At 36.0% G+C, this 16,092-nt stretch overlaps 1 protein-coding gene across 1 annotated transcript; it reads left to right on the top strand.

Moving 5' to 3' along the window:
• The first annotated feature begins 172 nt into the window (after positions 1–172).
• Positions 173–13,130, top strand: LOC137387113 (transcription intermediary factor 1-beta-like). Its single transcript, XM_068073416.1, has 9 exons — positions 173–239; positions 1,498–1,670; positions 4,372–4,531; positions 4,942–5,140; positions 7,479–7,675; positions 8,348–8,518; positions 8,819–8,927; positions 11,758–12,462; positions 12,703–13,130. Exons 2-9 carry the CDS (start codon positions 1,501–1,503, stop codon positions 12,840–12,842), a joined length of 1,851 nt encoding a protein of 616 aa, XP_067929517.1. The 5' UTR covers positions 173–239; positions 1,498–1,500; the 3' UTR covers positions 12,843–13,130.
• The last annotated feature ends 2,962 nt before the right edge of the window (positions 13,131–16,092 follow it).

The following is a 16,092-nucleotide window of genomic DNA, read 5'->3' as shown; positions in this document are numbered from 1 at the left end:
CAGCGACGTAGCTTGAGAATTTTAATCTTTGTAAATTAAAACCATGAAGTTCAGCTAACGGTTACCATATTCAGCGAAATACATCAACGCTCGGTTAATGGAACGCTACAAAAATGTTATTTGCTAAGATCCCAGTCTACATGTTACAAACATTTATGTGCTGTCCAATCATGTTTGTTCCTTCATAATTTTTCCAGAGTATATTTCCAGAGTGCATTTAGTTACCTTCTACAATTCAGGTTCGAGGTATATGTATAAGTGATAGAGGCATAGGTTAGGTATAGCAACGACGTGAACGCGCAATTATTTTGCTCGATTGACTGAATTTCTTTAGCTTTGCTATTACCTAGAGTGAAATCAGCGATTTAAGAATGATAGATGTTGCAAGCAAAATAATTACTACTTTCCAAATAAGCATATGATGTACTGTCGGTCGAAGTGCCAAGAGAATCTGCTAAGAATAGACGTAAGGCCTGAAACGGAAAAAAAGAAAGTACAACTCCCGCTTTAAAGTTTAGTATTTAATTACGTAATTTACAATACGGTCTCCGCTTTAGCAAGCGGAAAATCCCGTTCATTCATCGGACGTGGTAGGAAAATGAACTCACTCTGGTCATGATTGGAAAGCGCTATGGCGCTGTCGTTGCTGGGAATAACCGATATTTCTGATGATGCAAAAAAGGTCTATGTAATTGTCAGTGTTGCTGTTTGCGAGTTGTCGTGACGACATAAAATATGGAAATTTATGGAAATTTACGACATAAATGGAAATTCAATAATAATGTACTTTTTAATTCAGCATAAATGACCGAGACAATTTTAAATATCATCAACATGCCGTTCTTTGACAATACGAAGCATGCTGTCCTACAACGATATAATTCACATCTGAACAACGAGTGCTCTAAATGGCTGATATTCCAATCAGTTGATGGTATGATACTACTGTCGAAAACTTTGTAGTTATGCCTCCTTAATTTTTTGAGATCAAGTCGCAAAACGTATAACCTAAGAACCTGCAAAACTGCAGACGGTTATCGCTTAACCGCACCCCTGTGTTAACACAGGAAGCATCACTCAATCTAAGTTGAGTACATGGGGAGTTCCCATTAACTGTCCGATAAAACTTGGCCGAATTTAGCTAGCTCTTGCTGTACCGAGACGAACAACTGGCTTATGTCTCAAAAGTAGCTAATTGTTCAACAGCGACAAACAATTTATTACTGAGTTTCAGTTTTTATGTAATTTTTGTAAAGCTTCACAGTTACTTTAATAATATTCAATGCAAGGCGTATTGTTTTAGGAAAGTTTTCAAAGTGGTTAATAAATTAATATCATTGGTCATACTTACCGGTATTTGGTATGTCTTTCTTTTTTTACATTTTACGCTTTTTACCAGCAATGGATGAAACTTTGCCTATACAGTATTGCTCTACGCTTGGCATATAGCTGAATAAAGAAACATGTACACATATCTGTATTCTCTCTTTGTTATAGGCAATGGCAAAAGCGCTAGAGCATTCAAATATGCCAGTAGAGTGTGGGTATTGCATGATGGAGGGTGACCAGTTGGTTGATCCACGGACACTACCATGTCAACATATTCACTGTTATCCATGCTTGGTGGCAGGCTTTGACACTAATAGGATAGTTGGGTGTGGAAAATGCAAGTAAGTTTTACTAGAATGTGTAGATATCTATTCTGTAGGTTAAATCTTTACTATTATACCTGATATCAACGTTCTACAGTTGAACATAAAACAGAACAAAATAATACAAGTCACACTGCCATTGCAACTGTTGTAGCAGATTTAATGGAAAAGATTCTCACGCTTATAACATCTGCAGGCTCTGGAGAAGTGATAACTCATCATTACTAGTCAACTTCCAGACCTTAACGATTTCAACAATGAATGCTAAGCATAAAAAAACGGTGAATAACCACAAAAAGTTTGGAGTTTAAATTAAAACCTCTTAAATAATGCAACCTTAGATTCACCTTTAACCAGACCATCTATCCAAGTCAGCACTCAGATGAAAACAATTTGCGCTATGCAGTCTATCAATATCCACATCTGGTATTGCCCTACTCTAAACAAGAACTGATAGTAGTTGGAGATCATTATGATAAAAGCTCTGGCGGTGAAAAATACCAGGAAGTAGCCAAGATCTCCATAAAACTACAATATTCATAATCAAAAACCTGAGGTATACGACCGTATAACTCAGGTCTTTGATTTCTGGACACTAAGACTGATGCCTAGTCAGTATAAAATGAGGAAAATGCACTCATATTTCTGGCTTTTTCAGGAAACTTTGTCATGGCAGACAGACATGTTAGCAAATCAGGCCGAAAAGTCAATTACTGAAAGAACAAAAGAGTGACTATATTTTAAGTCTCAGAAATTTACTTTTCTATTCTTATAACTTAGTCTAAAAATATAACTATTATTAAAATATTAACTCCTCATTGTAGAATAATTGGCAGGATAATCCAGTTCTAGTTTACCAACACAGCATTACGTTGTTCTTCTATACGCTACTCCCTCATAAATGTAGGCCCTACATAATTTTTGAGCCACAAACTTAGGAGCTTGTAGTTACTGCTTTATGTTTTCATATTTTTTCATGTTTAAAAAAAATTACCAATAGCTGATCACTCTAAGTCTTAGATGACTTTAGACACCATGTATATGTATCTAGATCTTGAAACAGATTTTATTAAATCAAAAAACTATCAGAGAACTTGTAGAGAATTACTCTTAAAGACATAAAACCATCAAATAACAAATGTAGCCTGTTTTTCATTCACATTGTCATTGTCTGAGAATGTGAAACAATGGTTGTAGCAGCTGCTCTTTCGATTTGTGTAGAAATCTCACGCTTTCTTTCACTAGTGGTAGTAGTTCCAGATGTGTAAGCATTGGTTATAAGCTGACTAAAAGCTCTTCACTTGAACTGCTGTTGACAAGGCTCTGGTTTATGTCTCTCAATATAAAAAGCAACTGCTCTTCCAACCAGCTCACCCGATCTACTCAACCTGTAGTAGTAACACTAAAGTACTTGTAGTACTCTTCAAACCCATTTTGAAACTCTGCTTGCATATGGAATGTCCTAGTTTAAAATAATCTGCTATTGGAAGTTAATGAACCTGCAGTCTTTTTTAGTTAAAACATCTTACTAACTAACATTACATATCATGCGCGGAGTGTTTGTATCTCACGAGCTGTTGCAAATACAGTGAAACTCGGATAACTCAAACTTCAAGGGACCGAGCAAAAGTGTTCGAATTATCAGAGTGTTCAAGTTATCAGAGCACTGTCACAAGTCCATGTATTTACTTATTTATTAGTAGATACATGAACATATACAAACTATAATATAAATCAAAAGCACAAATGGCTTGTTTCAAATTAAATGCTTCTAATGTAAAGTTTAAAACGTTTTTATCAAAAAGTATAGAGATTTTTCTATCACTTGAGATTGGTTTGTTGTTTGAGGTGATGTTATTGCCAGGACGTTTTTTAAATTGACATTGGCAAAACTTGATCGTTGCTGAAATGCTCAAAGAAAAGACATCTTTTTCTTTTGAGCGTTTTACCCACGATCAATTTTGCCGATCTTTCTTGAAGTTTATGGAAAGATTACCTTACTTTACCTGGGATTCGTTAAGAGCAACACTCCGAGGCAGTTCAATTAAAAGTTTTACGAGGTTTTACGGTACATTGTATATCACTCACGCTTTTTGAATGGATACTTATTGAATGTACACACGTATTTTGTGTTTAGGGCAAACGATGAATAGTTTTTTTAGCTAAGACAACGTATACGTTTGACTACCACAATTCTTAAGACGTTTTAAACATTCAACATTCCGACGTTAATTCAACACGGAAAACTATTCATCACGGGTTAGCCGGGTCACGCACTCAAGGATTTTCGCCACGCAAATACAAAACAAAAACAACATGCTGTTTTTGTTTTGTATGTGCGTGGCGAAAATCCTTGCGCCCGTGACTCGGCTAGCCCGTTCTATTCATCGTATAGCATTATAAATCAAATTTCACTAAACCTTTAGAACAGTCGTTGACAAAAAATATGTTGCCGATGGAGGTAATAACGACGCTTATGAATTACGAAAAGTTGAGGTTTACCTCTATGGCTAGGAATAAAGTGATTTTCTAAAGCGATAGCAACAGTTTCGATAGCCGTTGGGCAAAAAACAGTTCGTTATAACAGTGTTGAATTCGAGTTATATAGAGCCATTTATCATTGCGTGGGAACGGACCAAGCAAATCCAGTCGAGTTAACCATGTGTTCGCTATATCCGAGGGCGAGTTATCCATGTTTCACTGTATATTACTATTATAGAGAGGTTTTTGATGTGACAATATCAAGACTTCCATCTGCCATAAGAAGAGACGGTGACCTACACAACTGTGATGTTTGTGTACAGAAAGGAAAAGCCAATGAACTGGCTGTAACCTATTGCTGTGACTGTAAAAAGAAGATTTGTACTAAACATGTGGAAGTGAGTCAACTTATCTCAGTTTTCCCTGCTCAACATATTCATATGACAAACACTTTCTCTGCTACTCACACTCATTTATCATATTCTGATTATATTTCACCTAGAGCTGTTTTTTTGCTTCACTCCGGAGACTTTTTTAAAATTCTCAACTATTTCATGCATGTTTTAACTGTATAATTTAACACCTTCTTAGTGGCAGTGGAGCCTTATTTGTACAAAATCTGTAGGTCTTAGAGAGCTAATCTCAGACATCAAGAATGACAAGTTATAATTACCTGAGATTATGATAGTTTAATAGTTGATCATATTTCCACATGTTTAGAGTTTAACCTTTCCATGTTGGATTTTTGCAGCAAATGGTGTTGTTAGTTGCACACACAAAAACTTGAGTATATTCTGCTCTGTTCTAGCCTCATGAGGAGTTTTTTCCTGAGCACAAAGAACTTCTCAAAATAGAGGAATATCAACAGAAAGCAAGGATGTACGATGTAAGGAAATGCACAAGACACGAAGATAAACCAATCGCAATGGGGTGTTCTTCTTGCTATAAAGTTCTCTGTGTGGATTGTATGGATGGTTCCAAGGAATGTGATGAAGGTATGTGTCATTGTTTGCTGTTTTTAAGGATGGTACCAAGAAATGTGATGAAGGTAGGTGTCATTGTTTACTGATTGTATGGATGGTACCAAGGAATATGATGAAGGTCGGTATCATTGTTCACTGATTGTATAGATGGTACCAAAATAAGATGAAAGTAGGTATCACTGTTTACTGATTGTATGGATGGTACCAAGAAATATGATGAAGGTAGGTGTCATTGTTTACTGATTGTATGGATGGTACCAAGAAATATGATGAAGGTAGGTGTCATTGTTTACTGTTTTTAAGGATGGTACCAAGAAATGTGATGAAGGTAGATGTCATTGTTTACTGATTGTATGGATGGTACCAAGAAATATGATGAAGGTAGGTGTCATTGTTTACTGATTGTAAGGATGGTACCAAGGAATATGATGAAGGTAGGTGTCATTGTTTGCTGTTTTTAAGGATGGTACCAAGGAATATGATGAAGGCTGGTATCATTGTATACTGATTGTATGGATGGTACCAAGGAATGTGATGAAGGTAGGTGTCATTGTTTGCTGTTTTTAAGGATGGTACCAAGAAATATGATGAAGGTAGATGTCATTGTTTACTGATTGTATGGATGGTACCAAGGAATGTGATGAAGGCAGGTGTCATTGTTTGCTGTTTTTAAGGATGGTACCAAGAAATATGATGAAGGTTGGTATCATTGTTTACTGATTGTATGGATGGTACCAAGGAATGTGATGAAGGTAGGTGTCGTTGTTTGCTGTTTTTAAGGATGGTACCAAGGAATGTGAAGAAGGTAGATGTCATTGTTTGCCGATTGTATGGATGGTACCAAGGAATATGATGAAGGTAGGTGTCATTGTTTGCTTTTTTTAAGGATGGTACCAAGGAATGTGAAGAAGGTAGATGTCATTGTTTACTGATTGTATGGATGGTACCAAGAAATATGATGAAGGTAGGTGTCCTTGTTTACTGATTGTAAGGATGGTACCAAGGAATATGATGAAGGTAGGTGTCATTGTTTGCTGTTTTTAAGGATGGTACCAAGGAATATGATGAAGGTAGGTGTCATTGTTTACTGATTGTATGGATGGTACCAAGAAATATGATGAAGGTTGGTATCATTGTATACTGATTGTATGGATGGTACCAAGGAATGTGATGAAGGTAGGTGTCATTGTTTGCTGTTTTTAAGGATGGTACCAAGAAATATGATGAAGGTAGGTGTCATTGTTTACTGATTGTATGGATGGTACCAAAATCAGATGAAAGTAGGTATCAATGTTTACTGATTGTATGGATGGTACCAAGAAATATGATGAAGGTAGGTGTCATTGTTTACTGATTGTAAGGATGGTACCAAGGAATATGATGAAGGTAGGTGTCATTGTTTGCTGTTTTTAAGGATGGTACCAACAAATATGATGAAGGTTGGTATCATTGTTTACTGATTGTATGGATGGTACCAAGGAATGTGATGAAGGTAGGTGTCATTGTTTGCTGTTTTTAAGGATGGTACTAAGGAATGTGAAGAAGGTAGATGTCATTGTTTACTGATTGTATGGATGGTACCAAGGAGTATGATGAAGGTAGGTGTCATTGTTTGCTGTTTTTAAGGATGGTACCAAGAAATATGATGAAGGTTGGTATCATTGTTTACTGATTGTATGGATGGTACCAAGGAATGTGATGAAGGCAGGTGTCATTGTTTGCTGTTTTTAAGGATGGTACCAAGGAATGTGAAGAAGGTAGATGTCATTGTTTACCGATTGTATGGATGGTACCAAGGAATATGATGAAGGTAGGTGTCATTGTTTGCTGTTTTTAAGGATGGTACCAAGGAATGTGAAGAAGGTAGATGTCATTGTTTACTGATTGTATGGATGGTACCAAGGAATATGATGAAGGTAGATGTCATTGTTTACTGATTGTATGGATGGTACCAAGGAATGTGATGAAGGTGGGTGTCATTATTTACTGATTGTATTGATGGTACCAAGGAATGTGATGAAGGTAGGTGACATTGTTTACTGAATGTATGGATGGTACCAAGGAATATGATGAAGGTAGTTATTACTGTTTACTGATTGTATTTAGTGAATGTATAGTCCTATAAGTTAATGTTTGCTGACTATTAAGATGCTACTCAATAGTTGCATTATAGAGCATTACATGATCAGCATTATATGGTACGTTTTATCATCATCTTTAACAATAATACTAACGAATAAAAAATAGTTTGGAGATTGCCTTCTCTTGTTTATTATAATCGGAGAACATATGTTCCTTCATCTTTTACATACTACCACATATTAGTTGTTGTCTGCTACCAAAGCCTCTGGTCTACATTTAGGGATGGTTCATCAATCAATGTCTCTAAAGGAACTGATAAAACTGCTGAAAGTTAAAAGAGATGATTTGAAAGTTGAGGCTCAGGTTAAAGATGGGGAGTTGTCTGTTCTACTTAAGGATGCTACTAAAGTACTCTCAGACTATGAAAGGAAGACAGAGAAACTGATTAAACAGCTTCATAGCATTAGAGATGAACAGGTGAAGACTGGAGTACTTTATGATATAGTAGCCTAAACTCTATAGTCAGAAGTTATTCATAACATTGTCTTCCTCATCATTCTCTTGGAATTCTACAATTCCTTTGCAACTGATCAACCAGTAAAAGAAATACTTATACGCAATGATAAAACTGTTGTGCAATAGCATAACTAGGTTTTACTTACATCTGAGCTTATTTAGCTCTGTAGCAAGGAGATGTAGCCTTGTGATAGTATTGCTATATAGCATACATATGTGTGACCTTCGTTATTCTACTAAAGGTAACACATGTAGTGTGTATATATAAGAAGTGTGATATGAATATAACAATAGATGTGAACTAAATTCTGTGTAAGTCAGGTAAACTAAGAATATCTAAACGTGATTAACTGGTTGGTTTTGTAAATTCTACATGTATACTGTGTGGTGTACTGATTGCACCACAGTAACCAAATGTATGCTTTACTAGCTAATTCTAAGGCTATTTCAAGGCCATATTTCAAGGTCAATAGCTCATGTTTTCACTTGTAGATTAAAAATAAATTTATTTTAGCCAGCTCAACCCAAGGACAAGACTTAGTGCATTGACCTATTTTATTTTTAAATTCCGTATACATATTTTGTTGTTGATAGTAATTTAGCACGGAGTCATTCAACAGTATAATTTTATAGCTTTCAGAGTTACGTAGAAAATATGACAATCTGGAGAGAGAACTACTGGAGAACAGAAATAAGTCGAAAGAGCAGCTGATAGAATTTATGGAGAGAGAGATTGGACTCAGAATGACAGAGATAAACACACTATTGCTCATACAGGATGCCAGGTTCAGAGATGCTCATCAGGTAATGGGAGTTATCTTTTCAATGACTTGTAGGCCTGCTTAGAAATAGCTTATGGAATGTGATGTTCTGTAATACTGTTCATATTTGATATCTCTCCTAGATGCCTCATTATTTTTTGGCCTGGTTCTCTGTTTTTACGTTAATGGCTAGGAAGGTGGAGTTTGTCTTTGCGCTGTCCAATCAGCCAGGTTTGTTAACTGGTCTTTTTCAGCCTATGTACAAGACGACATATTTTCTAGAATTTAATACATACATGTACATTTAGTACATAACTTACCATATTATATATCTATTGATTAGGTTGACATAGCAGAAGGCTACGCTACTACAGCCAATGAACTCAAGAGGTTTATTGATGAAGATCTGCCTTCCTTTAAACTGACCAATCAGAAAGCTCTCTCTGCTCTAGGTAATATAATAGTTATACAGAATGTCTGAGAGTTCATCAGAAATGAAAGCTGTAAGTTTACTGTAAACTTGCTAGTACTGAGTATGTTGTTAGCTGTTTACCAGTTTTATTAGAATATCAACAACTTAATGATAAGGTTGTACAAATATCGTATGTCATGCATCTTTGGTAAATACCTGGTATTGACTCGAGTTGTGCACTCAAATTCACATGTTTCCTCGAGCAAGCCTTGTAGCTCTGTCACAAGTGAATTGAATCGATTCTTTAGTATATTTTAAATACTGCAGAATTTAGGTGAATCGATGCATCTTAACAGTAAAAATTGAATCGACTCTTTGCTGGCATCTTAAACGAATTGAGGATTCTCTATTCTCAATAAGCTAAACGATTCAGAAGGAGGTGCAATGCATTAATGCTTCCATTTATTATTACTGTATCTGGGATTATCACTGCGTTGACGGAAATTCATCCTGGACAGCGATATTCTAAGTACACCCATATGTTATTTGACGCTCAATGAAGCGAAGATGTCAGTGCTGTCTATTGTTGCCAGCTACACGCATTTCCAGACTTCGATATCACTGCATATATTTTGTTGGTCGATATTATGTACTACACACTAATATAGTATGGTTTTGTGGTTTGCCTACGCAAAAGCTATGGAAAGCCTTTATAATGGCTCATGTACAAGTACATTGTTCATTCTGCCAAAAAGCCTTCATAAAGACTCGCTTTAGTACCTATAGAAGGCCTTAGTACCATTATATACCTCTCTGATCACGAGCACAGAGTTACCAATTCCACCCAGAACGCTTTCCTACAATAAATCTAGGATATTGGGTTTTCATTTTGTCAAAAACGAACCAGTTAGTTTTTCTTGTTGTGAGAAATCACAGCTTAACAGCGCAGTTTCCAGTTTTTTTATTTCCAGTTTAGGATGGGTGAAAATAAATCTATAACACTGGACCTAATATATTTCTGATGACAATATTTTTATATTCAAGAATGTGTGTTTGCGTTTTAATAAAACTGCAAAAATGGTAGCGTTTTTTTGCAATCGGTCTCACTAAACTACAAAAATGTTAAATCTTTCGTTTGTTTGTAAAATGCATTGATTCCTGGGCAAATCGTTTGCATGTAGTGGTTGCTAGTTAGTGATGGCGTTTTATTGTTATTTTGATATTTTGCCATAAGTCAAATTTGGTAAAAAATGATAGGGAATTGATTTTGTCCATTTGGAAAAGTTGAATTTAACCAATTTATTGAAGTTAAATATAGCTAAAGCATTGTGAACTGAATTGTGGTGGTTTGTGCTTAAATACTGAATTGAATAAATCCTTGCACAATCTGTAGCGCAAAATAGTTAGAAATTGACTTGTTAATTTTTTGATGAGAATTAAATTGAGTCATGTTTTTAAGCTTCAAAACATCTCTAGTATTTATCATAGTACATAGGTATGGCGAATACTTAGCATGGCATGACTGCAAGGTGTGCATCAAATATAGCTGCTTCAGGACTATCATGGGATGAATTCAAGTTAGAGACATTAATAACAAGCATATACAGTGAGTGTAGCTAGTTTCTGTTTCTGTCTGAGTCTCTTTCTATTCACAACTCAGCTGATCACAAGTAGACTATATTTTAAAGAAACTGCAGTGAGTGGATTTAGGTGTGATTTCTGTTTGAGTTGTCTGCTGGTTTGATGGCTTGAAGTCTGATATTCTGTTTTTTTGCCATTTTCTGAAATGCTTTGGTCAAAGTATTTCATAAAATGTTTATTCACTGCTTTCTTATAAGCGATAGTGCCTTTATGTTAGATTGTGAGAGCTCAACACTACTTCTGGTTGTTAGTTTTAATTTTATTTAGCTGAATTATTATCATTAATAGAGTGGTTTGTATAGCTCATAAAGAGGGATACTTCAGGAATTGAAGTGTGATTCAGTAGATTTATACATAAAAACTAGAAGCGCTCAAATTTGTTATTGAACTGAAATATCTCTGTAAAAGTATTTTGTTGCAAAATTGCTTTATGCACTAAATTAAATCAATTATTATGTAAAACCAATATGAAAGTACTTCCCAAGTGTCATATTGTATCGTCAGACCTTCAATATGCAATGGACTTGAACAACCTGTTGTCAATTACAGTACATTGGTTAGTCTGAAAGCTTTCTCTAATATTTTAGTTAATTTAGCTGAGTTTTTACCACAGCTGTTGTATAGAATTAATGTTGGTGAATGTCTAGTACATTGAAAACGCTCACCAATGCATCCTCCAACAAATGACTTTATAGGTTTGACAATGACTCACTTTCATTATTTGTGGCGTTGAGATCAATGACTATTATTAGGAGAAATCTTTAATTTGCATCAGCTGTTGAGTATAAAGTGAGAGATACTTGTGCTTAGGACACATTTTGAACGCTTTAGATATGCACAATTTTACTGATTTATTGTTATTTTATCACTATTGATGGGCTGATAAATTTGACCTATAAATCTTGCAAAAGTCTTATTAGGAAAATAGACTTTGGACCTGCAAGTTTCATTCCTTCACCTGTAGCATTCGAGAGCAAACTCAGCCTAAAAGGACAGTATTCAAAGCAAATAATCAGAGTTGCTCCTCATGTATAGAAAAACTGGTAGTTTACTAATATTATGATGTTAGAGCTAAGATCGGTACTAACATTTTTGAGTCACTAGCCCATTGTGTAGTTCACTAGTAGTTGCACATTCACGGTACAGTTCATGTTGAAGTTCAAGGTGGAGAATATATATGACTATATTATAATATTGGTCTCTGTTCATCTTTTTTTTTATATCTACAGCTGAAGCAAGAGAAATAGAGTTGAAGATGGTAGATGCTGCCGCTATACCTGTCAGCCAACTCCTTCCTCCGACATCCCTTAAGTTTAAGAATATAGTGAACAATGTAGGGCAGTGCTATACAGTCTGTCAATATGATGGATTCACATATGTAGGTGGTGGAGGGTCAACTGTGTATAAGATAGATGAGTCTGACAGTTCAGTTACTTCTTTTTCATCCATAAAAGGAATACAAGCCATCACAGCACTCTGTGTATGTAATGACAAATTGTATATCCTGACGCATCCAGGAAAGGTTGTTGTAACTGATATGAATGCTACACAAATCAGTAGCTGGGTTCATCCTGATGAGTGTACTTATGTTAACAAACTGGTTGTAACTGGAGAGAAAGTTGTAGTCCCTGTTAGGTCTAACAAACGTCTCACAGTCTATTCACTAGATGGACAGGTTATTAAACACATACCTTGTCTACAAGATGGTGAATGGGGAACAATGGCTCTCTACGCTCCTGACCATGAATCAGTTGTTGTATCTTCTCATAACACATCAAAAGTGTTCAGAGTGAATATAGAAACAGGGGAGGTGATGTGGACTTCTACTGCTGTGACTTACCCTGGTGGAGTAGCCTGTTATACAAAGAAGTATATATTGGTGACACCTCTACGCTCAGACCCTACAGAGATACACATACTACATGCTGATACTGGTATGTAGTAAGTTTTACTGTTATCATGTAATATAATATTATACTACTTATAGAACCTGTTACACTACTTGATCTTCACTGACTGATATGATTCTTATATTATATTTCTCTAGTCTTACTAATAGTCACTTTAACAGGTAGAACTTGTTACATAACTTTACCTTCACTGACTAAACACTTTACTTTATTATTATATTATATTGTGATGGATGTACCAAAGTAGTTTGTCTCTTCTCGCAGGTCATTATATTGGTAAACTGGTGGATACAGAGAAGAGAGGTTCCTCTGGCATGCCCGATTTGTATGTAACAGGAGACACTCTTATAGTACCAAGAATGAATCAGAAAACAGTGTTGTATTATCAACTGTTGAGTGAGTGACGAGATTAAAAAAACAACTTCACAGCTACAATCAAGAAATATGATTTTTAGTCTGCTCTTACCACTCCATTTACAACCTGACAAATTTAATAGTCTATAAATAGAAACTGGCAGCTGTAGTTCAGATGTCAGTCTGTAGTAAACTTGAAGATAGTTGTTTTATATTATGATTATTTTATTTTTGATAGTGAAATATGGTTCTATTTTTAAAAATACAATAAATAATAGTATTTTTATTATCAATCACGGTTTTATTTGATAAAATACAATAAATAATAGTAATTTTCCTTTCAACTCTCTAGCAGACATTTCAATATTTGAAGGGTGACAAGCTGTACAACTAACAGATGTCAGTATTAACAAGTGGCAGAGAAGATTCATACCCTTACAAATTTGTATCAATAACGGTGAGATTCCAATCTGACCGCATCGTGTTGGCCCTATATAACTCAGCATTGCTATGCCATAAATACCAAACAAACAATGAAATCATGCTAGCTTTTTATTAATATCATATACATAGACCATAGGGTTAGCTGTATTACCAGAACAAGGATGCCCCATAATATTTTCCACACTGAGTCAAGACATGATCAATCAAGTTACAATAAACACTGCATGGAAAGAGAGAGTTCTGAACATTGGCTACAAGCAGATGGAAGCTAGTCTGAAGCCTAAACTAAGAGATAGTAGATCTTTGACAGAAAGCTCAGTGACCTTAGCCGAGATCTTGTAGAACTAAGGCCAAGAGAGAGTCATCATTTTCAGTTTCGTTTTTATTGTAGATACTTCATATACAAGCACACTAGATGTCAGGTCTAGTTGTGGTCTTCTCTGTCCATCACTAGTGCATTCTGTAATATCTGCCATTGCAGTTACAGAGCTTGAGATTAAACTCTGTCAAGAAAAGACTACCTTCATTCATTCGGATATGTTGGCTTATCACACTGACCTCTTGAAGGCCACAATTTACTGTCAAACGCAGTTTCCGTTGCGCAGATGATGCAGATTTGGAATTGTGCGCACCTGCTCTATAAATGTTTTGATGGACATTCCCATGCTGCTGATTAGTGCAGGTGCTTTGTTTAAGATTATAAAAATACTATACCAGATATCATAGCAGTACACTCCTGTCTCACTTAGATTCACTTCAGAGTATTTAACTGACCCAAATAATATACAACAGTGGCAAGTAGTTTGACTCTGTAGAAAATCTTATTCTCAGAGCTAATAAGATATCTCAATGCATAAATCCAATCAGTAAAACCAAAATTGTGGAAAATGTCTGGTGGACAAACAGAGTAGATATTTAGCTTACAATAATAAGGAAATTAGTTGTGGGAAAAGTCTCAAAAGAAGATAATCCTATAATTCATGACACTCCTCTTTCCTTAAAATGAAATTAGTGCCTATCATGGTGAAACAGGCATTATGGCAAACTACCCAGTATGGCCATAAAATTATTTTTAAGATTATTTCAAGTCCTGTGGATAGCATAGTCCTTATGTCATTCTGGTTTATCCCTATTGGGATTGGGGATAACTATGTCTAGGTCTAACTAGACCAACAGAGCAGGTATGTTCCAGCATGCAGGGGTTTCCTACTGGCTGGTGTATCATTAGCATCTCTGTCAGGCTGTCAGCAGTAACACAGTTTATATGAGAGCCTGCATTGATATCTATCTGATATGGAGGTACATGTGAAACTCGGATAACTCAAACTTCAAGGGACCGAGCAAAAGTGTTCGAATTATCAGAGTGTTCAAGTTATCAGAGCACTGTCACAAGTCCATGTATTTACTTATTTATTAGTAGATACATGAACATATACAAACTATAATATAAATCAAAAGCACAAATGGCTTGTTTCAAATTAAATGCTTCTAATGTAAAGTTTAAAACGTTTTTATCAAAAAGTATAGAGATTTTTCTATCACTTGAGATTGGTTTGTTGTTTGAGGTGATGTTATTGCCAGGACGTTTTTTAGATTGACATTGGCAAAACCTGATCGTTGCTGAAATGCTCAAAAGAAAAGACATCTTTTTCTTTTGAGCGTTTTACCCACGATCAATTTTGCCGATTTTTCTTGAAGTTTATGCAAAGATTAACTTACTTTACCTGGCATTCGTTAAGAGCAACACTCCGAGGCAGTTCAATTAAAAGTTTTACGAGGTTTTACGGTACATTGTATATCACTAACGTTTTTTGAATGGATACTTATTGAATGTACACACGTATTCTGTGTTTAGGTCAAACGATGAATAGTTTTTTTTAGCTAAGACAACGTATACGTTTAATTACCACAATTTTTAAAATGTTTTAAACATTCAACATTCCGACGTTGATTCAACACGGAATCCACGTCGGAAAACTATTCATCACGGGCTAGCCGGGTCACGCACTCAAGGATTTTCGCCACGCAAATACAAAACAAAAACAACATGCTGTTTTTGTTTTGTATGTGCGTGGCGAAAATCCTTGCGCCCGTGACCCGGCTAGTCCGTGCTATTCATCGTATAACAGTATAAATCAAATTTCACCAAACCTTTAGAACAGTCGTTGACAAAAATATTTTGCCGATGGAGGTAGTAACGACGCTTATGAATTACGAAAGGTTGAGGTTTACCTCTATGGCTTGGAATAAAGTGATTTTCTAAAGCGATAGCAACCGTTTCGGTAGCCGTTGGGCAAAAAACAGTTCGAATTAACAGTGTTGAGTTCGAGTTATTCAGAGCCATTTATCATTGCGTGGGAACGGACCAAGCAAATCCAGTCGAGTTAACCATGTGTTCGCTATATCCGAGGGCGAGTTATCCATGTTTCACTGTATATCTTTCCTATTCTTTCTCACTTCACAATGACCAGTGTTTATCAGATATTGTTATATAAATCGATGTGTACTCACATGCGGTTGATGTCAAGAAGGAAGCTCTCTCAATCTCCCGACTCCTTTATACTCCTGTAACCTCTCGTACTTCCTGTAACCTCTCGTACTTCCCGTAACCTCTCGTAACTACCTGTAACTACCATGACCTCGGGCATTAGCGTAGCCCGCGGCCCACCAGCTCGATTATACAACATGCCCTTTTTCTTTTCTTTTTTGTATGGGCCACTAACCTTCCTGAAATACATTGGAACTCATTCACCGACTCACCTTGCTGGTGAAGTTTACCTTACGCTTTAACCCAGGTCTTCCTCCATCGACACCTCCTGCGTACCATCACTCTCGAGCAACCCGGGGCTGCTGTCG

Source organism: Watersipora subatra, chromosome 2 (genome assembly GCF_963576615.1).
Source record: "Watersipora subatra chromosome 2, tzWatSuba1.1, whole genome shotgun sequence".
In the NCBI taxonomy this organism is placed as follows: Eukaryota; Metazoa; Bryozoa; class Gymnolaemata; order Cheilostomatida; family Watersiporidae; genus Watersipora; species Watersipora subatra.
Note: the sequence above shows the minus strand (reverse complement) of the source record. Positions and strands in the feature narration are given on the sequence as shown.